This window comes from Astatotilapia calliptera, chromosome 7, assembly GCF_964374335.1.
Source record: "Astatotilapia calliptera chromosome 7, fAstCal68.1, whole genome shotgun sequence".
Lineage (NCBI taxonomy): Eukaryota > Metazoa > Chordata > Actinopteri > Cichliformes > Cichlidae > Astatotilapia > Astatotilapia calliptera.
Genome location: NC_137428.1, coordinates 21060948 through 21088705, shown reverse-complemented (window position 1 = coordinate 21088705; position 27758 = coordinate 21060948). Strand labels below are relative to the sequence as shown.

At 41.2% G+C, this 27758-nt stretch overlaps 2 protein-coding genes across 2 annotated transcripts; both read right to left on the bottom strand.

The window, feature by feature from the left end:
- Positions 1-28: 28 nt before the first annotated feature.
- On the bottom strand, positions 29-27548 carry prlra (prolactin receptor a). Its single transcript, XM_026173584.2, has 9 exons — positions 27285-27548; positions 14961-15055; positions 14506-14638; positions 6038-6207; positions 4853-5022; positions 4506-4647; positions 3854-3950; positions 2256-2325; positions 29-1908 (listed from the first exon to the last, which is right to left on the bottom strand). The coding sequence occupies exons 2-9, from the start codon at positions 15031-15033 to the stop codon at positions 865-867; spliced, it is 1899 nt and encodes a 632-aa protein (XP_026029369.2). The 5' UTR covers positions 15034-15055; positions 27285-27548; the 3' UTR covers positions 29-864.
- On the bottom strand, positions 21361-24716 carry LOC145430000 (uncharacterized). Its single transcript, XM_080304190.1, has 4 exons — positions 24539-24716; positions 23689-23845; positions 23451-23527; positions 21361-22973 (listed from the first exon to the last, which is right to left on the bottom strand). Exons 2-4 carry the CDS (start codon positions 23822-23824, stop codon positions 22677-22679), a joined length of 510 nt encoding a protein of 169 aa, XP_080160316.1. The 5' UTR covers positions 23825-23845; positions 24539-24716; the 3' UTR covers positions 21361-22676.
- Positions 27549-27758: the final 210 nt, after the last annotated feature.

Below are 27758 nucleotides of genomic sequence, written 5' to 3'. Positions count from 1 at the left end.
AAATTAGGACACAAAAAAATCAACAAAATTCCATTACTGAGTTTTTTTTTTATTTTGTTATAAACATGACTTTCCACAAAGATTTTACATTTCATGTTAAAACTATACATATATTTATATAGGTACGTGTAGGCTATACAGACATCTGTGCATACAGGAATAAAGAGCAGTGTTGTACGTTACCATACCAAGTAATACAACACTACTCCGCCTTCCAAAAATCTAAATATCTTTGCAGATTAAAACTGCAGGAGGTGTATTTACAGAAAAACATTCTCATTCTCTCTGAATGAAAAAATAGAGCAGTACATTCTCACTTTTGCTGTGTTTTGTTGTGTTTGTTTTTAATTTTAATGCTATACATATTGTAGCTTTAGAGAAAGCAGCTTAAAAATGTAGTGTTGGTATCTATAAGGAAAAGGGAAAATACACTCACATACAAAATACTGAGACAAAGTAGAAGGTCGGGGTTTCTGCAGTTTTTAACAGATAATCACAATTACTATATGGTATATCAATAGGATCGATGAAAACAACGTTTATGTGCCAGAGAGGATGGTTCATGATAGACATCCAGTACAATCAGGATGCTCATATAAAGTACCACGTGGATTTTTAGAAGAATTACAAAACTCAATTAAGCGCATTAGTCAAGATATTCAATAACAATTATTTGATAATCAATAGTGTGTTACTGCTCTGCCCTCAGCAAAGACATGTCTCTTACAGGAGAAGAAGATAAAAAAATAAATATACATTGTCTTGGCAATTTTTTTTTTTTAAGGAGTGTTAGTGCTTTTTCGTATCTTTCAGTCCCCGCCTCTTGCAATGTTCTACAACTGCCAATTTGGGCTGGCATGTCTGCTAAGTGTCCAGGGAGAACATAGTGGCAGTGTCGACATACCCACTTACTGCCAGAACCCTTTCCTCCTGGACCGGCAGGGCAATGTGACTGCAGGTTGTTGACTTAGGAGTGTTAATAGCGATGGAAGATGTGTAGCAGCTCTCGGCTGCTCCAGCCATTTCCATGCTCTCTTCTTCCACCACCTCTCTCTGGAGCAGCAGCACATTGTCACTGTTTACCCCTTTCACTTTGCTGTAGTTGTCTCCATGTCCTACCCAGGAGCAGGCTTCTTCACCGGTATGGCCTGAAGGAATAGGATGGAGAAGCACCTTATTCTCCTCATTGACCCTTTGCACTTCAACATACTCAGTCATCCGGGTGGGCAACAGCAGATTCCTGGGCGCATTTCCGTCATTGATGGCTGAGATGTTGCGATCGCTGTGGGCCTGGAGTTGCTGGTGGACATCTGTCTGGGGATAAGGTTGATTATTATTAAAGCAGACCTCCCAGTAGCTTGATTGGAGAGCCTTTTTGATGCAGTGGTCTGAGGATGGGGAGCCCGGAGGAAACTGGGTGTCAGAAAGGCAATTCTGTTTGTGCATCTCAAGTGAGTTGTGTGGATCCAGTGGGCTTAGGCTGTAAGGAGTCACTGGGGAAAACACAGAAGGCCAGGTCTTAACCTTCTTACTTGATGCATCGGGGCTAACTACATCTTCATTAGCACATAGCATCGTTTCCTTCTCCCAGGCTTCTTTGGGCCCTTGTGTCTCCGTCCCAATTTGATCTCCCTCCTGATTTTGTTGCTGCTGTTCCTCTTTTGCCGCGCCACTCTTATCCATCAACAGATTGTCACTGTCACAGCTGCCCCGGCCAGAGTCACTGTCGGATGCTGAGCCTATGGATTTCAGGCAGCCGTCATGATCCTTGCCTTCGTCGACCATCAGTTCCTGCTGTTCTGGCACATACACTTCTAAGTATTCTACCAGCAAGTCCTCATAGTTAGACGTGGTTGGTGGGAAGTCAGACACCACCAGTGCGCTGAACACCTCGTCAGACTTGCCACTCTGCACACAAAGAGTAAAACTACTCAATGCAATTAGAAAGCACTATACAAATATGTCTGTGAAGGTTCTCAGTCATCCAGGTCATCGTAGTCAAAGGAGCTTGCAAAGAAAAGCGTCTGGACTTCTTTAAGTTGCTTGAAGACTATAAAACTAAGGTTTATATCTGGGACTCTCCACCATTTGACCTTAGAACTGAAGAAGCTTCTTGGATGAGAGGTGAAACGTCTTCAAGCAACTTAAACAAGTCCAGACGCTTTTCTTTGCAAGCTCCTTTGACCACTATACAAATAGACATTTTGTCTGAATAAGTAGCCATCGAGACAGTGTTCATAATGTTACCCCTTTACCTTGAGAAGCTGCTTGTCAAAGCCTTTGATTTTAGGACCAGGGACTGGCGGCAGCATGCAGTGCTTCAGACTTTACACACAGACACACAAAAGGCTTTGTTAGCAGCAGTTGAATATCACAGATGTGATGACTATAGTCAGTATTTTACTTGCAGTATGCTACCAAAGCCCAGAATGGTCACATTATCGCATGAGCTAATACAGTTATTTATAGTTGATTACCTGTGAGACATTTAATCAGATTTTTCTTTCCTACTAATGGAAATTTATACACGTGAATAAGATCATTCTGTGGTTTTTTTTTTTTACAACAAAGGAAGGACTGAAGTCTCTGCACAGAAATATCCTTTAGCCATGTCTGGTTTTACAGAACAGTGTGAAAAATGGGCACCAGTGTGGAGTATTGATTTTTCTTGAGGTAAAGGGATAATTCAGCCACAACTCATAAGAAAATGTAAAGAATTTCAAATAATTTGATAGCTAAGTAATTGCAGTATTTTAGTAATAATATTCTACCGTAGGATCTAAATGTAAGTGTGAAGAGTGCTTTGGGCTTATGTAACATATGACAAAGTACAGTCATGGTGAAAATAATCACATCCTCAGTCAATTCTAAGGTTTTGCATATCACAGTGTTAAAAATAACTATGTAGTCCTTAGCAGGTCTTAAAGCTCAGGTAAATGCAAGCTTTGATGGACCAAAGCTCATGACTTATTACACTCTATAATTATTTTAAAAAAATGAATAAAACTAATGCAATAACTTAAAGTAATTGTTTTCTTTGGGACTTTGTCAATCTCTCATTTCACTGTGAAGGAATTTTGGCACCCTCTTCTCTATAGCATTGCTTCTCTTCACTGAGGTTTGCAGGTATTCATTTATGCACAGCTCTTTTACGGTCCCATCACAGCATTTCAGTCAGGTTGAGGTCTGGCTGGACTTTGAGACTGGGCCATTACAGCACTTTAATTCTTAATTTCTCTTTTTCAGCCGTTCCACTGTAGATTTGCTGCTGTGCTTGGGATCATTGTCCTGTTTCATGACCTAGATTCAGCCAAGCTGTCAGACAGATGGCCTCACGTGTGAATACTTTGGTATACAGAGGAATTCATGATCGACCTTGACTGAAAGATGCCCAGGCCCTATGGCTGCAAAGCAAGCGCAAATCATCAGCCCTTCACCGCTGTGTTTGACAGGTGCTATGAGGTCCCTGTGCTGAAATTCTGTGTTTATTTTTCACTAAATGTGGTACTGTGGAGCAAATCTGACAAAACCTCTGTTCGTCACACTTGCATTTGATTATCAGGAGCTGGCTGCTACTTACCGTCCTAATTTCTATAGAAGCAGTAATTTCTGCATTTTGCCTTAATATTTGTTAAATAAGGGACATGTCATTTGTCATTTGCTGTTGTTAATATGAGTTTGCGTTAACCTTTCAAGACATCATCACAGTTGTTTTGTCCTTATACATAAAAGCTTGTATCTGATTGAGGGCGTACTTTCTTATTACGTTCTGAAATTGCACAGAAACAATACATTTAAATAAATAATAACCAGCATTTTAACAAAGCAAAGTGGTTAAGAAGATCATTGTTACCTGTGGCTATTCATGTGTATCAGCCATATGAGGATCAGTAAAATGAAGGCAGAAAAGACTAAAATGAGGATCCAGACAGACTTTTCCCGATGGAGATCTGAAAGACGCAACATAACAATGTGTGGGTGCTTCAGCAGAACAACGCAGTATCCATCTTTTTTTCTTCTTCCTGGGTTTATTATCATTACATCATGCTAAAGCGAGGCAAACAAATACTTTTCCCAAGAGGCTGCATGACAACTGGGATTGTTGTGGAGGGCCGTACCAACAAACTTATAAATATTATAATACTGAGCAGAATTCCACTTTTTGGTGCGACCGTCCAGTTCCGGTTTGTCATGTGGCCCCTTGGAAAAATAAATATCCTGCAAAAAAAGGTAGTAAAACCACAATGAAGGAATACGATTTCTAGTGATAATTAAATTGGTTAAACCGGTTCCTTTGCAAAGAGCCAGATTAGCTTCCTTCTTTAACTTCTAATCTTCATGCTAAGGTAAACTAACTGAGTGCTTCAGATTATAAGAGTAGCTCTCAACAAGAAAGTGCTGTAATATAGATTCCAAAATGTTAAACTGTTCCTTTAATAAATAAATATATCCTATACAATATATAATAATTAGTTAATGCAAAAGACAGTTGGCGGATGTCTTACACTCTGGAACTTTGACGTAGGAAGTGGAACTCCATTCACTCCAAAAGCCGTGATCGGGCTTACAGCGCACCTGAATAAGGTATGTACCACCTGACCGCAGGCTGAAAATGTTAAACATCTTCTGCTGGCCCGCAACGTGATTCTGGAAACACACATAGTCAACAGAAACACACAAATCAGTTAGTCTGTCAGGCTGCCAATATACAGATTTGAAATGTTCAAAAACCTGTCCTTTCACTAACACATCGTGTAGTTCCCTTACACCAGCCTAGAACAAAGTTTCAAATTTGAAAGGCAAATACTTCAAAGAGCATACCACACCCTGAAATGCGCTGAGACCTACGTACCTCCCATTCGCTTTCCTCCTCCTCCAACTTGACGCGGAGCTCATAGATTAGAGTGATCCAACCAGAGCGGGTGTCAGCCTTACGAGGTGGTTCCCAAGACACTCGAAGAAAAGGCCAGCCCTGATCCTTCATTACTGTCACTTCTAGCTTTTCTGGAGGATGAGGCTTGACTGGAGCAGAAGAGAGAAAATGTGAATGAAAGAAAGACAGAGCAACAGCAAATCCAACAATGAATAAAGATTGTATTACTGAAAAAACAAACAAAAAAACCAATAGGCATCAACAGGGCTTGTGAACGGCAGCAGGTGAAAACACTGCAGGGTGAATTATCAGCTGTTACACAGCTAACAAAAGGACACTCCCAGCGGATAACCACCAGCATTGCAGGAATGACCTTCAACATATTTGTCGATGTGTGTATTATGACATATAGTAGTGATAAATGTCACTGTTTGGGCTTTATGCTATCCTCGTGGAGACACATATCTGACAATTGTGAGGTAACACAAAGAAAAAGATAAGCAGATCAGAACAACTCGACACACTTCCAGTTTAGGAGGCTCAAGGACGAGATGAATACTTCTCTGTTAATTTACTCTCCCATTTTAAATATTTCATGAATATACTTTTTGTTTTGAAGGATGGAACTACTTCTTACTAAAGTATTGAATTACTTGCATTAAAGTACTTTATTTCTGTTAGCGAAGTAAATGATTGTCTAAAATAACTGGACAGTGTGCATTTTTGAAGCAGGAGAAAAGAGAGCAGATTTTCCATTGCAGTAAACAAGCGTGCATGTGCTCAAGTGTGACTGGCCCCCACCAAAAACACATTAGAAGCTCATAAATGATAAGGAGGTAAAAGAAATTCTTGTTACAATTTCAAAACACAAGAATGTTTTAACTTTGTTTAATTTAGCATTAGTTAATGCTAAACTTAATTTCAGTTGATTTTGTAGATCGTGCATCAGCTAGTCCTTTAATCGCTGCAAAGGAAATTTCACTGTGGACATTAAAAGGTGACCTTTAGTGAGCAGTTACAGCATAACGGGAGGGGGTGACTAAACTCCAAGAGCATTTGCCACAGTGTAGCGCAGTGTGCTGCCGAGCAGCTGTGGAGCTGCTTTTTTTAATCCCTGTGGTGAAATTATGAAAACCCCTCCACCCCTGCCCCCAGTCCCCTCACCAATGTAGACCACGTCTATATCCACAGGGTCAGAGTAGGTCTTGCCCAGTGCGTTGGTGGCCACCACGGTGATGTTGTAGCTGACCCAGATGACGGTGTCGTTCTTGTTAAAGAAGCAGGAGTTCTTCCCGGCTGTGTGGTAGTCAGGACACTCGTGCACTACGTTAGAACTGCAAGAGAGGCAGAGGAGCGGCATGCAATCACAGGTGTGCGCTGGCATTGTGCTTGCACAGCCACATTAAAATAACAGTGTACATCCTCCCTATTCCTGACACTGCACATGTGTGTGAGAGTGACGAGAGGAGACAGATGGTGAGAAAGTGTGACTGCAAAATAAGTGGAGGCCATCTTTTTTCTTTCTTTTTTTTTTACTGTCAAGCTGCTAGGATGTTGTATTTAATTAAAGGAGACACAGAAAATAACTTTGGTATTGTTTTCTGTTTGAACTGCAGGTTCATATCCCAGTAGACCTGGGTGTCATAATGAACACAACTGGGAGTGTTTGCATATAGAACATGGGAAACAAATTGTTGCTGCTGTCGCAGTAACTAGTGACGACTGGTCGGGGGACATGTTCAGGTGCGGACAACATGAGGAAAAATATGTGAGCCTCTGAATGCTGGTAAAGCTGCCTGCGACAAATGCATGCGAGCTGGAGACGGAAAAAATAAATTAAATCAATAAACTTTGGTTTGATTTCAGAAAACGTGGGGAAAGTGACTCATGTCATCTCTATGGTGAGCAGAACTTGCACAAACCAATTAATCAAAGTGTATTTGTTCTGCTGCTACACACTATACCACAGTGAACTGAAAGTTGAATACAAGAAGACATCAAAAAAGGAGAAACAATACAAAATACTACACCAATAATATAGCATTATAATGGTATTACTTTGATTTATTTATAGAGTTACTGAAAGAAGCACATGTGATGTGTCAGGAAGCCATGGCCTCTGTCAGTGCGCCCCAGGGTGGCTGTGGCTACAATGTAGCTTGCCATCACCAGTGTGTGAATGTGTGTGTGACTGGGTGAATGACTGGATATGTAAAGCGCTTTGGGGTCCTTAGGGACTAGTAAAAGCGCTATATAAATACAGGCCATTTACCAGGCCATTACCATGGCAAAACTGACTAAGTGGAAAAACCTATCCTAATAAATCTGCGCCATAAAGCATTTTAGGCAGAACATTAAATGCAAGATCATCAAATTAAAATAATGATGATTCAATTTAAGTTTCTTAAAGAAAACTTTGGGTACATACATGTTTGCAAGCTGCACAATTAAGACATGACATGTGCGCAGTGAAACCCGCCCCTGCACATACCAAACCAAACAAACAGGCACACCTCTGCTGCACTTGCAATAGTACAACAAGTATGGGGGAACAAAACAGGAAAGCTGATGTTAAAGGGAGACAATCTCAAGAGCGGTGGAGAACTGAGAGCTTCTTCGTGTAGTTTAAAGAGCCAGTCTGAGATTTCTTTTCTCAGTCCAAACACCAGCAGAGATTGGAAGCCACTGACTCGAGGCAAAAAGCTCCCGAACTGAAAGCGGCAATATATGTTTCTCCTAGCAAAATCACAAAGTGATGGAGTTTCATCACAGCAGAGGAAATTGCTGAATCTTCGAGGTTTGTGGTTTGTGAAAGTGCAGCATTTATTTGCAGCCAATTTCACTGCAGATGTCTCTCTTACAGGTGAAATATGTGATGAAAAATCTTTTACTTTTTATTTTCTTCATGAAATTTCCCACAAAACCGTTGTGTTGTGGTGCAAGAAAATATATGCAAGAACAAAATTACTGATTAACATATTTAGTACATATTCAGGCTGGTGAAACAGGTGGTTCACTATTGCAAAAATGTATGATATCCAAATCGTTTCGGATCTCAGGAGCTTCACAGTTAAACCTCAAAAACAATTTTTGTAGCATGGTGCATTATATTATTGTGAAAACGGTCAAAAGACATAAACTTGGACTACATCTGTTTCTGTGTGGACAATGTAACAACTTGGAAACGATTCCGTGTGTTCCCTAATAATCCACCCTGGATGACACACGGAGTTCAACAACTTATTCGAACAAGGAACAACGCTTTCAAATCCGGGGACCAGGAGGCATACAGTGCTGCCAGGGCCAACCTGAGAAGAGGCATCAAGACTGCCAAGCAGCAGCACAGGAGGCGTATCGAGGCCAGGTTTGAGAACAACACAAACCCAAGGCAGGTCTGGGAGGGCATCAGGGCTATCACGGACTACAAAAGAAGAACACCATCACCCTCAGCCGACAGTTCTACTCTGGCTGAGGATCTAAATCTCTTTTATGCCCATTTTGACAGGGAGAACACCGACCCTGTCCTGTCCCCTCTCCCCTCAACCGACCCTGCTCCGGTCCTGAGCACTCATGAGCTGAGGCGTGTGTTCCGGAGCATTAACACCAGGAAGGCGGCCGGGCCGGATGGAGTGCTGGGCCGGGTGCTAAAAGACTGTGCTGCGGACCTGGCGGACGTCTTCACCTCTATATATAACACCTCGTTGTCCTGTTCACTGGTACCATCCTGTTTCAAAGCAGCAACCATCGTTCCCATCCCAAAACAGTCAAATGTCACATGTCTGAACGATTTCAGACCTGTGGCACTCACCCCCATTCCCGCCAAATGCCTGGAGAGACTGGTCATTAAACACATCAGAGCTGCTTTTCCACCATCCCTGGACTCGCACCAGTTTGCATACAGGGAGAACCGGTCAACCGAGGATGCGATCGCCACAGTGCTGCACACATTACTGAAGCACTTGGAACACAGGAACACCTATGCACGGCTCCTCTTTGTAGACTACAGCTCGGCTTTTAATACCATCCGGCCATACAAACTCCGTCCCAAACTCCACCAACTGGGACTTAACTCCTCTCTGTGCAACTGGATTGTGGACTTCCTCACTAACCGTAGACAGAGTGTCAGAGTGGGTAAGAACACCTCTTCCACCCTTGTGGTCAACACCGGTGCCCCTCAGGGGTGTGTTCTGAGCCCTCTGCTATACACTCTCTTCACCCATGACTGTATTTCCTCCTGCGCGTCCAATCTCATTGTTAAGTTTGCAGATGACACTACAGTGCTCGGACTTATATCCAACAATGATGAGACAAACTATAGGACAGAGGTGCAACAACTAGAGTCATGGTGCCACGACAATAACTTGGTCTTAAACACCAAAAAGACCAAGGAGATCATTGTAGATTTCCGGAAGAGGGGTCATAACAACCATCTGCCTCTCTTCATTGGCAGTGAGGCGGTGGAGAGGGTGAGCAGTTTTAAATTCTTGGGGGTAACTGTGACCGAGGACCTGTCCTGGGGCAACCATATCACCTCAGTTGTACGGAAGGCCCAACAGCGCCTCTACTACCTGAGGAGACTGCGGAGCGCACACATTCCCAGATCTCTGATGTTGAACTTCTACAACTGTGCCATCAGCAGCGTTCTGACGTATGGATTTCTAGTGTGGTTCCCCAGCTGCACCAAGGCCGATCAGCAAGCACTCCAGCGGGTGGTGAAAGAAGCTGGCAGAAATATTGGAACAAGTCTGCCAGAGATCAGTAATATCTTCCCCACTCGCTGTCTGAGGAGGGTGCACAGTATCCTGCGGGACCAACATCACCCTGCGCGCCACCTTTTCCATCTGCTGCCCTCAGGGAGAAGGTACAGGTCTATACAGGCCAGAACATCCAGACTGGCCAACAGCCTGTATCCACAGGCTGTGAGGCTCCTGAACTCTCTGCCCCCCTCTCACGGACAATAACCATATCCAACTTCTTAATAGCAATGAACTGGTCTGCATTGGTGCATCATATCTTTATTCTCTTCCCCCTCCTGCCCCCCCCCCCCCCCCCCTCTTTCTTAAATAGATAACTATCATATCTGATATCATATCTCACAGTACAATAATATTGAATGGGTTGCATTGTTGTATTTTGTCATGTTTCTCAGGTCTTTGTCTGAATTTCTACGAACATTATTGCTAAGGATTGTCTTATTGCATTGGAGTCACACTGGGTTAAATATGTACACTTGGGTTTTAAGGGGTATTTATTATTTTCTTCTTTTTTTTGGGTTGTATGGAAGCCCCAAACGCAATTTCATTGTTCTTGACAATGACAATAAATAAATAAATACTAAAAAAAATACCCCCACCACCACCACCACAACTACCTAAACCAATTTGTTTAGGTAGTTCTTATCGCCCAAAGTAACATCTAGATCAATGTCAGGATCTAGTGTTTCCCAGCAGGAAGTGGCCTTCAACCTCTGGGTGCCTTCATGCCATGGTTTATCCACTGCCATATCTTCTCTACTGTACTCTGAGTATTAGAAAATACTGTAAGTTAGCTTACGTGTTATATTAAGGAAGATGAATAATCCGCCATTGAAGACTGGAATAGTTGGAAAAGAACCTCAAAAGTCATAGCCCTCTAAAAGGACTATATGTCATAGAGGGTTAAGGGATGGACTAGTTTTTGGCAGGGAGCAGTGACAAAATAGATGTGCATCACCTTCAGGCCTTTATGCTAAGCTAATCAGAGCCTTAGTAAAAGATATGAGGAACGTTAACTTTGCCCTCCTCTCTCTGTTAGGTTTAAGGCAGGCTAGACTTGTTCTCCCTGTTTTCTTTTCCTCTTTGCTCTCAGGTTGAGTTATGGGTGGATTGCTCCTGCCACTGCCCATGGGTGGAGAGTAAATGGTGGTAAAATTTACCACCATTTACCACCATTGTATGGTGGTAAATTAGAGCCTTATGTTTGACGTTTGTTTGCAGCTGTTTCGATTAGTGATTCCTGCTTCTTGTCTACTTCCGTGTTGTCCATCTGGAATTCTTGGCAAGCTCATCAAGACACCCACCTGTCAACCTTTTTGGAGTTCAAGAGCTACCACCGGACAGTGACAGTACACCAAATCTAATTCTGAGGCTTCCTGTGGAAACAAGGACTTGCCTGAATATCACCTGCCTGCCCACTCTCCTTCAAGTCTCCTCAGTCGTCCTTTGATTCCAGTCTGCCTACCAACAACCCCTCTCTCGGCCTGCTATTCACCAGCCACTTACTGATTTTGTGGACTGTAAATAAACCTTTTAAACTTCATGTCAGCTGCCTGAGTTTGCTCTCTGGGCCCAGCCACAGTAAAACCTTGACAGAACGATGTAGACAACCCATGGACGGACTGTATTAGGTGAACATGAGAAGGCTTTAACATCTATAGTTCAGCAGCTACGTGAAACACATCAGTGGGTAGAACAGATGGGTAATGCACTGTAAATAATTCACTCCAAACTGTCACCTTCTCCCATCCCGGAAGCTCCGGTTCAGGTCAGTGTGCCCTCTCCTGATGCAGTTGCCTTTTCACAGCCATCCCTATCTCACCTGAACTATCTGGTGGAGAGCCAGGTCACTGGGGTGGATTTTTGCTTTGGTACTCACTACTGTTTCAGTGCTCTCCACGGGCCTTCTCAAACAATTGTTCACAAAATACTACTGTTAAGGGTCTGGGCACTCAAATACACTAAAGCATATTTACTATGAAACCCTATAGAGTCTGTGTCCTACACAGTATTCATTAAGAAATCTCAAGTTAGTTTGTGAACACTCTCTAAATGAGGAAGAAGCAGCTTGACATGTATTCAACCTGCATCAAAGTCTGTAGCAGAGGTTCTACTGAGTCCAGGGTAATGGCTGAGACAGGGTTGGAGAAAAAAGCCCTAAGATGGACATTCTATGATACCCTTAATGAGCAAATGAAGGATGAATTGGCCTCTTGCAATAAGTGTTTTGAGGAATTATAGCCCTTGCTGACCTTATCGATACCCACGTCAGAGAACGTGTACAAGAAAATGGGACCATTTCCAGTCTCTGCATCTTACCACCCTGCCTCTTCCCTCAAGCCGTCTATACAATCTTTCCGGTCCTAAACACCTTGCCATGGATAAATACATCAAGGACTCCCTTGACAGCAGCATCATTCAACCGTTCTCCACTCCAGTGGGTGCGGGTTTCTTCTTTGTAGAAAATAAAAGAGATTCTGCGACCCTGCATTGACTATGAGGGTTAAATCAAATCACTGTAAAAAATAGGTATCCTTTTCCCTTAATCACCTCAGCCTGTGAGCCACAGCATTCACAAAATTAGATCAACGTAATGCTTATCATTTGTTCCATGTCCGGGAGGAGGATGAATGGAAGACGGCATTTAACATTCCATTAGGTCACTATATATGGTCATGACATTTAGTTGAACCAATGCCCCCACTGTCTTTAAGGCCTGGTCAATGATGTCTTAAGAGACGTTTGAAACATCTTTTTGTTTGTTTTTTGGATGATACCTTGAGACCCTCGAAGAACTTCATGTCTCTGCAAGCAGGTACTACAGAGACTACTTGAAAACAAACTCTTCGTTAAGGCCAAAAAATGTGGAATTCATGCTAACCATGTGACTTTTCTTGGAGACGGAGGTGAAAGCTGTAATTGACAGGCCTGTCTCCGCATCCTGGAAACAGCTACAACGGTTCCTTGGATTTGCAAACTTTAAATGCTGCTTCATCAGGAATTATAGTCAAGCTCCAGTACCATTAACCGACTCACTTCCTTTTCCAGGCCATTTAAATGAAATGGAAGTAGGAAGCAGATCAAACATTTCAAATGATCAAAGACAGGTTTAACTCTGCACCTGTACTGAACCATCCCGATCTGTTAAAACAATTCATTATTGAAGCGGGTCTCTCGGGTGGGGACAGTGCTAATGTACAGAAGCCGACGGTAAGCCGCATGCCTTCTTTTCTTGGCACTTGCCTCCAGCAAAAAACTATGACGTATTCAACTGAGAGTTACTTGCAATCAAAGTAGCTTTAGAGGAGTGGAGGCACTGGCCAGTGAGAGCTTAAATACTATTTATTGTATTGACTGATCATAAAAACCTAGTTTATCTCCAAATGACTCAAGACAAGCAAAGTGGCAACTATTCTTTATATGTATGGCTTTATTTCAACTTTACCATAATTTATCTACCTGGCTCCAGAAATGTGAAACCTGATGCTTTGTCTCGTCAATTCTCCACATAGTCAGACCCTGTTTAACCAGAACTCATCTTGCCATTCCAGTTCATATCTAAAGCTTGGAAAGCATTTTGCGAGGCCCTGGGTGCTAGCGCTAGGCTAACCTCACCCTGACAATCTTTTTTTTTTTTTTTTTTTTTAGTTTAAGAGCCACTGCTGGGTAATCACAGTCACAGTTTTAATTACATGACTTCCTCTGAAAAAAAGGAATTACCTGAAAATCACCTGCCGGACCACTCTCCAACAACTCTCCTCAGCCTCCCTCAGATTCCTGCCAATAACCACTTTCTCAGTCCGACTTTCACTGCTGACAAGTAAACACTCAAAGACAATCTGAGCTACTGCAGTCAGATTCTCTCTGCCCGACTTTGCTAATTCCCTTTGTTAATCTCCCCACACCTTTCCAGAATACAGAGGTCATCTTCCACACAGGTCATCAGCCAGGTACTGATTTTGTATACTTTGTACATAAACCTTTTAAACTTCATGTCACTTGTCTGATTCCCTCTGAGTCCAGCCACAGTAAAACCATGACACTATGTGGCCATATGCTTTGCATATCAGGAGTTCAGTATCATTCTTGTCAATGTGTGGCTCAGTTTTTATCAGCCTCTTCACATGCAACACATGCAGCCTAACATACAATATAAGTTTTGTTCATTTTTCTCTCTGTTATTTTATTGGGAGGGGGTGTCGTTTTTTTGCCTTCTTATATTCCTGTCAGTTTGACTTCCTTTGATTGTTTTCCTGCCTTTTTCAATGTTTGCTTTGCCCTCATTAGTATCACTTGTTTTAATCTAAAACACCTGTTACCAATCAGTCTTCTCGGTGTACTCATAGTAGATTTTTAGTGTCCCAGTGTTCTCCAGTCGTAATAGTATTCCCCATCACACCTTTATTAACCACTGCATGACCAAGGCCTGCCTGGATTGTTTACAGTGTTTACAAACTGTGTTTTCACTTTGTAGTTAAATAAGCTAGTAATTCCACTCCTTCTCTGTACATGTGTATCAACCTTGAAGTATTTAAAAATCCATGTTCACGGGCACCTCTTAGCACTTTGCAATCTTTATCCTCTGACACCGTTTGGATTGTTGCCATTTAATAAACCACAAACAAGAACATCCCATTGTGCCAGCTGTACTGATGGAACTCTTCTTTTTATTAATATGAAAAATCATTTTTTTAACAATTGCCAAGTGCTTACACTTCCCTTTATAATACATTATGTAAAGGGCCCTGATATACTAATATTATGATCTGTGTTTATATGAATGAACTAAAAAAACAACTATTACTCAATGTTTGTGGCTACTAGATAACATGAAGTAAAATTATAACAAGCTTGGGCGCTTCTGCGCGAGTTTCTTACCCTTCTTTCCGATAGTAGAGAGCGTATGTAGTAGGCAGGCCCCCATCAGATCCTGGCTTCCACCAGCATGTGAAGGTCTCTTTCTCTGGAGAACGGCATTTGATCTCTGTGGGCTTGCCAGGTAAACTATAACCTAAGACAGATATTAGATGGAAACAAGGAAACATAGGAATTTACTAGACTACATCCTAAACAGTGTGTCAAGCCTAAGCAATGAAAAAAGGCGAAATTTTAAATTAGATGAGAAGATGAAAGAAATAAAACTTTAACGTGAGTTGAGAGTAATATGAAACAAAAAAAATATCCACAGATGAAACTCAGCGTTGCTTAGTGCTTATTAATTATGCAGATCTGGCTCATGTGTTAACCAGCTAGATCACACCTCTCGGATATCTTAGCTCATTGTCAGAAACCTAAGAAGGTGCTAAGACTGAGTTTCAAGCCAAAACACTTACGCGTTCCGTCTGTGTGCGGCACAAAGGCTGGCAGCAACAACAGCAGGAGAACTTCTCTGACTTTCGTCATCATTGCACCACAAAACCTTGTTGGGCTGAAAAAAACGAGAGAAGGAAAGGAAGAAAGAAAGGTGAAGACGGAGGACTTGTCTGATCTGCCCTCTGGACAAATCAGTTGACCCACAATGTTGATTGCACATCTTGTATTGAGTTACAACACACTTGAATGACAAACAAAAACTGGAACATGCAGCCCGTGTGGTTTCTTATTGTGACACTAACCTGTTTGACGGTGAAGTGTTACATGCAGCGCTAAAATTAGTTCAAAGCCCTCCGCATTTAGAAACAGACGGTGTGAAAAGATTTTAACCACAGGTGAAATAACGTTATAGTCAGTGGTAAAGAAATATCCAATATCGGATACGTTGGATCAGTTTATGCTGAGAAACCATTTCGATCAGTTGCTATGAATATGAATCATAAGCCAAAATGGTAAACAAAGTATCTGAGTAAACGAAGAGTAAAAAACTGATGAAAGACGAAACACCTTCTAGAGGATAATGTGCTGTTTCACTAAGGATTAAAAAAAAAAAGCATCCACTCTGTCTCTGACTACCTCTACCAGCTGGCACACACAGCGTAACTGATTGCATAATCTGTGGTCGGGCTTTTGCCCCGACAACACACACAGCAGGAGGCTGATTTGCCTTGCTGGAAACTGGCTTGACTCATCTTCTCATGACTGGAAAATCTGCATTTGCTTCGGCATGTGCTGATGTAGTATCAGTTATTACTCTGCACGACCCTTTATCTCTAAAGCCATTGGACGGCAGGGGTAGGGTAGATGCAGGGGGTATTAGTTAGAGGTTAAATAGATGGGAGAGCTAATGTTGCATGAGCGATAAGGCTGACAGAAAAAAAAAAAAAAAACTTCCCTCACATGTTATCTCACATGCTGCCTCCCTTTTCTTTCATTGCTGGGCCTGAACATTTGTTAAGCCAGGATTTGACCTGTCAAATGCAAGGATCCTTTGACCAACCCCCAACCACCAGTACATCCAAGAAAAAGATCAAATATAAAGAGGGGCATGATCACACTTGAAGTGCTTTTTGTGTGTTTTTTAAGGGAGCACTTGATGCAGTTTAACCTGAGCATATGCAAAAATATGCAAATAACACTTTTTCTTCAACACAAAGCTCTGAAAAACTAGAAAAAAGGGAGATTCAAAAATGAGAAAATTTGTGTAAGGGTAGTGTGCAACTTGCTTCTTATTTGCATGTGAAAAAATAAAAAACAGGACAGAGGCCCTGTTCTGTGATTAGACTTTTTTAAAATCAAGAATATAAAATAACCATTTCATTACAAAGTGTCCAAACTGAGCTGTTTGTTTTAAAAGGTGCCGCCTTGACTCAAGAGATCTCCTAGATGTTCGTGGCATGTTTGCCGTCACCTTGACATGTCATGACATGATGTGAAGTACTTCGCTGCGCATGCTTTAATGCGCCGACACTGAGCATGGGTGGAAACATGAGAGCCCTGCAATAAAATTGCATACATGCTATTTCTAAGAATGACAACCTAACACACGCCGTGAAAAAACACAAAACTAGACAAGCATAGGCACAGACTGACCTTTTTTCCATGAAATACGTCAAGTTTTTTAATGGCATGTGTTTCACAACAGCTAAATTCTACATTAACAACGTGCTGAGGTGTAAGGCGCAGGTGTGCTTGGGCATGTGCTGTCATATTATGTGTAGTAGTATGCTAACCTACAGTATTACTAACTTGTTACTAACTTAAAAAAAAAAATATTATTATTATGGTGCCTTCATTTTACTAACGTCACCATGATCTGATAATTGGCATTAAGATCAAGGCACTGGATTAGCCTCCTGCTGCATATAGCCTTCTTACATAACCAGTAGTCCAAACTGAATAAGCTGCCAAGCTGGAAAAGTGCTGGCCAACAGAGTGAAGCTCTTCCCTCAATATTACTGAATAATCCTCACTGTATGGATTCTCAAGTGTGTTTTGCAATAAACAAACAAAAGATTTTACCACCACATTTATGAATTTTAAAGTTTGCTGTAGTACTTTTTTAACATCTTGCCTCTTATTAATATCATTCCTGACTATGATGAGACCTGCATCATGCATTATGGAAAAAAAACAGCATTCGAGTCACTAACATGTAATGTAACATTCAAAAAAAAAAAAATGCTGCACGTCTTGAGAATGAAACCCAGACATGTCTGTTCGTGATCTGTAAATAAGTAACTGCATTTACTGTCGACCTCTAAGGTAAAAAGGCAAACGTGTAGAGAGGTGGTAGAGTTGCTGTTGTGCATAAGGTTTCATCTAAAAAATAGAAATAAAATGAAAAGCTGGGAAATCAATGCCCGATAAACCTTCTGTTGGTTTTAGCATGATCTCCACACGCAATGTAAAGATGACGCATGACAAAAATATCCAAAATCACTCAGTCGGGTTACTGTGAAAATAGATTCATGCTAGAGATTATAAATCATTCAGGATTTTTGTTTGTCAGCAGTCTTCCAGTGTCATGGTAAACGTGCTGGATGATGAGGTGGTAAAATGCGAGCAGTGAAGCATCGTCTGATGTGGTTGTACAACAGCTCCACAGCACAACAGCTCACCTTTGCACAGCTGATGAATAAAGAACATTCCTTTCTTATGCAGAGTCACACTTTCTCAAGAGACCTGACCGACACAGCTGAGCTATGGGAGACGTGTTTCTGGGAACCTGTCTTTCTCTCCTGGAAGGTTATAGAGATTGAGCATGCAAAGTGCCCAACATATCTTCAATCATTTACTACGCATCCACTTATGTCCTTATTTAGAAAATAACAATTTCCCCTCCTTGGGGCGTAAGCACGTCTGCGGAGGCACTAATACATTTGAGCGTTTCGGGGCAGTATCGTTGAGAAGATATCGATTTAACAAGCCCGCAGGTTTGCCATGATCTAGCTCGCAAAGTTAATTATCTTTGTAAAAGGATAATAAACTGTACAGTACAGTTTGTATTTCTGACCATGACTTACTGCACAGTCTGGGTGAAGAATATATAAAGAAGATACCATAAATCACTCGGATTGCATTCCTGCTCAGACTGGAACAGACCAAACACATTTCCTGGTACTGAAGTAAAAACCGGTTTGAACACTAGTTCCAGTGGAATTCGAGGAACAATCAAGGGTAGAAACCAGCAGAAAAACGACATGCAAAGTTGTGTCAGAGCAGTTTTCGCAGCAATTAAACAAATCTAAAAAAGACAACCTCTGAAGTTAACAAAAACATGGCCTTTGATCACTTCAATTGACCTTGTTAGGACAAACTTTAAGTCACACAGTTGGCAAATTACACTGACCCGTGCTTGTGTTTAAGAAGGTTCACTGTACTGTAGGTAGCTGTTTTCAGTCCATATTTTGCCATAAATAACCAGCAGAGCGAAAGGTCTGTTGGGGATCCAGGCTTTTATTGTCATTGTGGCACTTGTGGAAAAGGTTCACGATAACACTGAATACACTGGCAGGGCTTAAATTACACAGTAACTAGGATATAGTGGCATCCCACTAAAATGACAGCTTGGCTTCTTCTTTTTCTTTTTAAAGAAAAACACAGCCCACCAATCTGGTTATTCATCACTTGAATAAAGTCAGTGCAACAACTTTCACATGTATCAAAGTCCGTATTATGCTTTTTGTGTTTTTCCATGTGTTATGTGCCAAATGGAAGGTTTGGAAAAGTAAGAAAGGCCCAATCATGTGCGGAAGAACTTCTTCTCTCCTAGTGAAAACACTGCTCTTTAGGGGGTCTACTAGAGCTGGGCGATAGAACGAAAATGATATGTATCGCGATATAACTTTTCTCGATAGAAAAATTAAACTATCGCGATAGACCTCGCCGCTCTTGTCCTCTTAAAAAAAAAGAAAAAAAAAAGAACAGCCAATCCAAATTAAGTAGCGCAGAGCCGAACCAATCACAGCCACAGCGTCACGTCACGTGACTTGTTACGTACAGTGTAAGTGCCAAGCCGCACATGTGTATTTGTTTGGGAAGCAGCCAGCCACCCTACCGCCAGGGTAATTAAGGAAAAGAGTGAGCCGACTAGAGAAATCAACCGAGCGTGACCGAAGGTTACCGAAGAGAAAACAGATGATGGTTCCAATGCCGGAGAGATTGTCGAACGGAAGAGACAGAGAAGTTCCGTAGTGTGAAGGTATTTCGGCTATTTCAAGTCTGACAAAAAACAGAGTAGCATGCACTGTAAATTGTGCCGAAAGCAAGTCTGGAAATACAATAAACTGGTGCATGCGCTACGTCCACACGTACCCGGGTATTTTTGAAAACTCAGATTTTTCTATGCGTTTGCACCTTTCGTCCACACGTAAACGGCGTTTTTGGTCACTGAAAACGAAGATTTTTAAAAACTCAGTTTTTGCATTTACGTGTGGACTAGAAAAACGGAGAAAACGCAGCGTCAAAGGTGTGCGCCACGTTATTGTTTCGGTGAAATGAATTTCTACAATACTGTTACTGTTAATTGTACTCTCTGCAGTGTTTAAATGCTTACATATACACACAGTTACTGTCCCTCCACACATACGACTCTGTTCTGCTTCTATGCCGCAGCTTTGTTTACTTTTTCCCACCGAGGCTTCTAGACTTCTGATTGGCCAACATTTCTGCACGGTTAGGAATCTAGCGCCACCTGCTGCTTTGGCATATTCATAGCAGCGTTTTCCTTCATTTCTGCCTTTATGTGTGGACGGGATTATTTTTTAAAACGAAAACGGAAAATCTCCGTTTTCAAAAATACCCGTGTACGTGTGGACGTAGCCTCAGTCTCTGACTGGAAGCGCTAATTCGTCATTCGGCTTTTGTCAGACTAAAGTAACTGTTAAAACTGTTTGAAAAGCTAAGCTATACAACAAGGAGAGATTGAGAATTTCCTTTTAGTTCTCAGTTTATTTGATATTGACAAAAGTTAGTCAGTTTTGTCTGTTCTTCTGTAAAACAAACTAAGATTTATTTTTAGAATTAATATTTTGTTTTTAAGTGGAATTGACAATTTAGTCTGTTTCGTTTGTTCTATTTTGAAACTTAAACGCTTTAGCGGCTGCCTTTTGTGTAGTTTGCAATATTTGCCTTTATTTATCTGAAAAAGTCTCATGTTCCTTTAGTACATCTACCCTGTTGAATTTATTATGGGAAATAAATATTTAAATAAAAACAAGCTGCTGATTATTTCACATTTTACTTGTGAGCAACGGCACATTTAAATCTTACAAATATAGTTATTTGGCTTATATCGTGATAGATATCGTTATCGCCTGAAATGAAAAAAACATATCGTGATATGAAAAAATCTTATATCGCCCAGCTCTAGGGTCTACACATTCCCTATTTTCAGCAACTTAAAGCCATCACAGGCCGACTAACCATTGGTGATATGAAATGGGCAGGCACCATTTTCTGAAGCCAATATTAACTTAGAGGTGACTAAATGACAACCAGAGGGCAAATCGTATGCACAGTGAGAATCTGGAATGCTCCTTAGCAATCAAAGCATAAAACTTTTGATACGTAGATGGGCCTGAAAAGCCCACCCAGCTTGTTGTAGTCCTGTCTTTTCTTCCATTACTTATTTACATGACTGTGTGACACATTTCCATAACATCTGCTTAGCTAATCAAAGAATGACCAGCCATCTTAACCAAAACCAGATTCAGCAAGCTGCCTCCCTGTTGAAACTTCTTCTAAGCTCCACTAATTCTAAGGTATGGGCACCTTAAGTGCTCTGCTAAGTAGCTGCTCTTTTACCTACTTCAAGACAGGGTGCATAGTGCATAAAATGGTGTAAAACATTTAAAATATCTCATAAAGACTCTTAGTTGTTGTTGGTTTTTTTTTTAAATACAGTGTGTGGGGCCTGATGGGGGCCTTTAACTTGCATTCTTTCTAATGGCTAACAGGGGGCAATGTTCTGGTTTCAAAAAGAAGTGCGGACATTGAAAAACAAGGGAAAGTGGGAAAACAAGCCCTGCTCCGTAATCTCGGTCATCGCTTTCCTACACTCTCAGAAATAGGGGTACCAAAGTGTACCAAAAAGGGTACAAATGCTTGTCGCTGGGGGTGTTCCTTTTTGAAGGACATTTCTGTACCCTTTAGGCTTGGTACATTTTTGTACCTTATGAAGTTGTACCATCTGAAGTACAATCATGTACTTTCCTAAGACATAAATGTACCTTGAAACTATAGTACAGAAATGTTCCCTTGAAAAGGGTACAATAGGGTACCTATGAGGGTACCCCCCCAGCGACAACCTATTTCGTACCTAAAGAGACAAAAATGTACCCCCAATAGTTCAAAATATTTGGTTATTTAACCATTTATTTTCGATAATAGAATCACATCAAAGCACTTAAACAACCACAGGAATACATCCTTGATTACATTCGTATATTGCCATAGGACATAGGTGTCAAACTCTGGCCCGCGGGCCAAATTTGGCCCGCAGCCTAATTACATTTGGCCCGCGAAGCCATACCAAATTACTATTAGAGCTGGCCTACTGGTATTATACAGCTAATATATACATTGTTTAGTATTAAGCTTTGCTTGTTCCACATTCAGTTTTTCACCAAAACTTGTTTGAGTCCATAAGAAGAGATTCATTCTTATATCTGGAGGAAGATATTTTTCAATAAATATTAATGTTAGCCCGCGACCTTGTTCTAGATTTGAATTTTGGCCCACTGTGTATTTGAGTTTGACACCCCTGCCATAGGACATGTCAAGAAAAATACATTCATTTAAAATAAAAAAATAAAAAAAGAAGAAAAAAAGTAAACAATCACATAAAGACATTAAACACCTGAACACAATGTTTTGACGGATCACAGAGATGGCATGTATTTAAAAAACTGTCCACACAAATGTTTTGCTCTACTTCAACAAGCACGCACATACATACGCACGCACGCACGCACACGCACACATACATACATACATAAAAATGTTCTTGCAATCACGTCACACAGAATACCTCAAGGACACAAACCGCCTATCATCAACTTAATAGGTGTCTAGAGCTTGAAAGTCTAATTCATTTCCTGGATTGAACAGGATCCAGTCATTGTCAACTGCCACTTGGTAAGCATGGAAATGACATTCACAAGTGCAAGGAAGTAACAGTTTCCCACACAATACCCAACAAGTATCAACATTCAAAATATACTTGATTTTAAAGAATTGAGGTATGGCTTCAGTGTGTACATGGCCAACTACAAAAACATCCTCAAGTTCATATTTGACACTGCTGACAGATATAGCAGACACACGCTGAAGCACTTTATCCTGAAAATGCACATCTGTAAAACTTTTGTTCATTTCCAGAGCATTCTGTAAGTCACCTGGCAGAGATGAAAATGGTACACTGACACTTGTGCTGAGTGAATGTTCAAAGTCAACAAGCAACTTATCTGAAGAAAACTCCCAGCACTGTTTCATTTGATGACGATTGCTAAGAGTTGCAGTGATGTTTACAAAGTTTTTGCATTTACTCGCTAGATTTTTGAAATATTGATGCTTGCTTTCATATCTCATACACCACAAAGGGCGAAGAGGACCATACATCAAAATCAGCATTGGGTAGTCAATAAGGTAGTGACACTTGGGTGGGGGCGTATTTAATAGAGTTGGTTAAGTACCCTAGCGACACTTACTGGCAGGGGTTTGTCTCCCTGGTCTCCTATGTTGACAATGCAGTTCTGAAGAAAGACAAGTGTTTTCTTGAAGTATGCAGGGTAGGTCATGTTGAACACGAAGAAGGTGGAGAATGCTGAGATGTAGGCCTCATCCAGCGATCGGCACGAGCAAACATCCACTCCTTCAACTGTCACAACACGGCGACACTGTCTTAAGAGGGCAGTTGTCCAACTCTTATCCTTCATTCGAATGGTTGGGTATGGACTCGTGGGAGTATTCTGCAGAAGAGGAAGAAAAACATTAGTATACAGTATGTTTAAGCAATATGTGCCAAGTGGATTTTCAACAGATTCCTCAAATTACCTTCTTTATTTGCTAGAAAACAAAACTGTCTATTCTGATAACCTGTAAACATGGCCCATACTCCAAACAAAAAGCTTCTTGACCAATGACTGTTGTGGTAGTGTTTGATAAGCTGCTAAAGTTTGACATAATATTCAAGGGCAAAAGCAATCACCCCTGACAGTGACAGTACCTGTGAAGAAGAATTTCCCTAAGGGGACAATAAAGGTCTATCTATCTATATAAACACCAGACAAAACCCAAGAGCACAGCAGCACTGTGGATTAACAGCAGTGTTTCCCCTACATTAGCTTAGCTGTGATGCTGAACCGCAGCTGAATTCAGCTCCATGCCAACAAAACACCAAGAATGAAACTTGTGGCCAAAGGCTATGCATTGCATCATGCATTTACCTCTCCAAGGATGATGAAATCTTCTATCTTCTCCTTGAAGATGGATGGCAAGAGAAGTGCCCCCTTGAAGTCAATTCCTAGGTCATACAGATGCAAATGCACTTCATTAGATTTTGATAGCATGCAAATTCCCATTAACATGCTCTTCACATGGCACTATGGTACATCAATTATCTTTGGAAGAGAGAGCAAATGAATTGTCACAAAATTTACTATTTGTATGAGGTCAAATTAGCACCTGTAATGTCTTCAGCCAGTGCATTCTCTCTTGCCTCCATGTAGACCTTCTTCAGTGGCAAATCCTTGGTCATTTGAAGAACAGCAGTGAAGTTTTCGCTAAAGCGGCGACAGATGTTGTCTTGGCAGGGATGCATTAAATCAACCTCATCACACAACTGGAAATGAAAAGAGCAGATTAGACAAAAGAATGACATTTTACATTGAGGATTTAAACTTTTGACATGTTTAAAGACACAGACTGGAGATAAATGTAAAGTGCTTTAACCCTTGAACAAAAATTCTAAAGCTAATAAACAGATTGATTAATCAGTTAGTACAGAAAATAATAATAATCAGATTTAGAGACAAAAAAAATCATTAGCCGTTTCCCCAATCATCTTAACAATTCTTGGGTTGCAGACAGTGTCCCTGCGCAGAGCTTACAGTTCTCATATTCGAAAATCCCAAATCCCACTAAGTAGGTGGAATGGTACAAATGTGTACCTTCCATTGTTTAAAATCCCTTTGAGCGGGAAACACGTTAGATGGGATGAATTTTGCTTAGAGAACGATTTTGTTAATACCTATATTTACATACTAGCATGTTTTGAGAAATTATTGTTTTTTTTACATTGTTGTACACGGTTAGTGACTATTTATTGATAAAACACTGGAATACGGCGGGCAGACAGACGTTGAACATTCCACCAACAGTCTAAATAGTCCACATTTGTACCTTTCTTTGTTTAAAACTTAGCTAACTGCTAGCATTCACCCATGTTAAAGCTAGCTCTTCGGACTTTTGCTAACTCTACTGTAAAATTACACGTTGTAATTTTTATAAAAACACAAAATCACACCCGACTTACCTCTAAACCTTTGCGCCTCGTCGTCTGACATCAATGCCTTCTTCCATCAACTTTTTAAGGAGCTCCTCCGTGTCGATAACCCCCTGAGAGTCATTTTCTGCGTCAACGCTAGTCAGCGCGGAGGCGGAGCACTCATCGCTGCTGGCTTTTCAGCCTTTGGGACTAATGCGCGTTGCGAACTTGATACATGGACATTGTGGTATTAATGCGTTTGGAAACCGTTATGCTGTCTTGGCGAACTATATTTGTAACTTACAAAATGTAGTCACCGTAACATAAAAATCTGCTTGACATTTTAACTTCCAAAGAACCTCGGTTTAACTTGATGTTGCAAATTCCATAAAAACCTCCCAATTAATGAATAATTCTAGGATGTAGTAAAAGCGAAAAAGTAAATGGCCAAACATAACAGTAATATGATTTCACGTTTTTGAAGGCTACAACCAAGATTTAAAACATTAAAAATTATAACTGAAACTTAATAAAATGGAAATGGACCAGTTTTTTTTAACATCATTTGGTTGTGCCTGCATGTCATTGTGTGTGTTTTTAAAATATAATTTAACATAACTTACACAAAGGTAGGTTACAGATATTCTTTGCATCATAGGATAATTTATGTACAGAGGAGAGGACCAACAGATTTGATTATAACATGTAGCTTTTATGAGCACACTCACATCTCATATGAATTTTACAATTAACCAGGCCCATCCAGATTTTCCCATGCTGACCCATTACCACATTCTGTCACTGTCACTGCAGTACAGGTCAAAATGGTACAGATTTGTACTTTATTTCAAATTGTACCTTTAAAGGGGCATTTCTGGACTTTTAAAGACCAGTATTGTACTTTTAAGGGAACATTTTTAAAAAATGTACCTATAGGTACAAAAATCTTCTTCTCTCGTACCTCTATTTCTGAGAGTGTAATGAATTTGTTGTCTAAATAGCCCGTAGCCCATGGATAAAGCAGGACAATCTGTAATGTGTGCTCAACGCTGGTAACTACGGGCAGTGCAGCGTCCCTCTGTTTGTCAGACAGATACTAAAATTTCAAATCTGAAACACCACGACGGCAATGGCAAAAATGCTCAGCTTGAGGTGTCACAACAGCCTTTGCTAAAGGCTATTTCCATCCTCTTTTACATACAGACTGTGGATGCATTAATCCATCACTCGGAACTGGGCTTGTTGAGTGCTGCTAGGATAACTGCTTAGACCAGTGGCAGTGTCCATTGTTTATCTGTTATCATATCAATAAAGGCAAAGCAGCTAAAACAGAACCAAAACAGTAAAAACAGATCCTGCTCTCTCTCTTTACTCTTAAGTACAGATCACAGAGAAAATCCCTCATGGGTTGCCTCTTTCTTTCAGGAACAGCTTTTTTTCTTTAGCTTTACTTCATTGTTGCATTATAAGGTGCCGCTTGTGAAATTATACTTGCCTCATTTTCTTGGCCAACCTGTATCCTGTGACCGCTTGTGTTTTTGAGCCACTTAATTGCAGGAAAAGAGATTTAAGGACGTCAGACCACGCACTCCTCACTACCTGCAGCAATAATGATCCCACTGATCTTCGGCCTTGCTTGGTTTGTGCGATAAGGGGGATAACATGTATTTATTAACCACTAGGGCCGTCTTTGAAGAGAAATATTCCTTCGAGTGTCTCCTGTGAGCTTCTATGACAAATCTAGTTGGTCTGAAGCTCCATGTTTTTAATGTTGTAACAATTTTCTGATAGTGAAATGTCTCCTTAAATATCTAAGGCATATGTTAGACTTGATGTAGGTGGCTCTAACAGCGTTTAATTGTATCTGCTGCCTTGTGCATTTCTTATAGTGGGTGTATATTGACATCTTGTGAAATATTAAAAAGCATAAACTAACTGGGCTGAATGCACTTGGAAAGTGGTGGGAGACCAAAATGAATGCCTAATTGGAAACTATAAGAAGTGTGTATCAGCATGTAATTCCCTTACAAAACAGCATTGGAAAAGAGGTTCTGAAGGCGCTTAATTTTTGTGAGTCATCACTAATTTCGACGCCAATTACAACCTTTTCCATAGCAACAGTTGCCGCAAAAGCACCAGCTACTATTGATGTTAATATAAAGCCAGTCAACCATGCACCTAACATGCACACACAAATGATATCTGTTAAACTGAACAGGCTGGATCTTGGAACACTCGCACTGCCCTTGCTCTTCAACTGTGATCCTTACTTCTTGGTTTGCAGCATGCGTGACAAAAAAAGCCAAAACGGCAGAAGTGATGAAACTTACATGGACTTTATATCACAGCATCAATCTGCACGCAATAGCTGTGGTTTTATAAAGCCTCAGTGTGGGTTGCTAATAATAGCGGAAAGACTCGGTGAGCTGCAGGGAACTAACACTGTAATCCAGTACTGAGTTGATCAGCTTGAGGCTATAAGGGCCAGTGGCCTTCCTCACCTTTTCCTAACTAGACTTAAAGCCAATAAAGCATGGAACAGACACAGGAAACCTCATTACTCCTCTGACCCCGCGCATCATCATCATCATCCTCCCACACCGTGAGGGAGGACGACAATCTCAACCCCTGCGTGTCAGCTGTCAGCAAGGGAATATGTCTTCATCCAGAACTAAATCCTATTACACTCACTTTTTATAACTCCGCAGGCAGCGCGCCGTGTCACCTCCACGTCACGCACACTTGTTCCTGATAATAAAATATGGAGTATGCATAGAGAGCATTTATGACTTACCTGGATCGAAAGTTTTTCAGTCTCCGCCGCCGTAGCGACTTCGCCGCAGGCTCCCGGGAGAGCGGGCTTTTAGACACCGACCTGTGCCTGTGATTTAACGCGTTTCACCGACAGCTGAGAAGAGGAGCGCGCGCCGGTCAGCTCAGCCGTCCTGTCAGCGAGATTATCGCCAACATCCACTGTGCGCTCTGCGCTGATCCCGGGTAGGGTGGGGTGTGGTATGGCAGCTCCGCCCATGTACGGTTTAGGTTGACACCGCGGACCTGAGGTTTCGAGGAAGTACTACCGACTGGCAGAACAAGTTTGACATGGAGCCATCAGAAGGCGTAACGACATGTGGGGGAAAGAATAAAAGACAAGAAGAAAGAATACGTTTAGTGTAAAGTCTTGTAGATAAAGTTGATTTATGAATGTTTAATCAGTGGGAAATAAGTGCTGACAGTATTGCCTCTCCCTCTGTCTCTGTCTGTCTGC

Coding starts and splice junctions, on each gene's coding strand:
- prlra (XM_026173584.2), bottom strand. CDS start 15,033: ATGATGACGAAAGTCAGAGAAGTTCTCCTGCTGTTGTTGCTGCCAGCC. Junction 14,639..14,960: donor GCCGCACACAGACGGAACGC/GTAAGTGTTTTG, acceptor TATCTGTCTTAG/GTTATAGTTTACCTGGCAAG. Junction 1,909..2,255: donor TTGACAAGCAGCTTCTCAAG/GTAAAGGGGTAA, acceptor CTTTGTGTGCAG/AGTGGCAAGTCTGACGAGGT.
- LOC145430000 (XM_080304190.1), bottom strand. CDS start 23,824: ATGCATCCCTGCCAAGACAACATCTGTCGCCGCTTTAGCGAAAACTTC. Junction 23,528..23,688: donor ACTGGCTGAAGACATTACAG/GTGCTAATTTGA, acceptor TGTATGACCTAG/GAATTGACTTCAAGGGGGCA. Junction 22,974..23,450: donor ATTTCATCATCCTTGGAGAG/GTAAATGCATGA, acceptor CCTCTTCTGCAG/AATACTCCCACGAGTCCATA.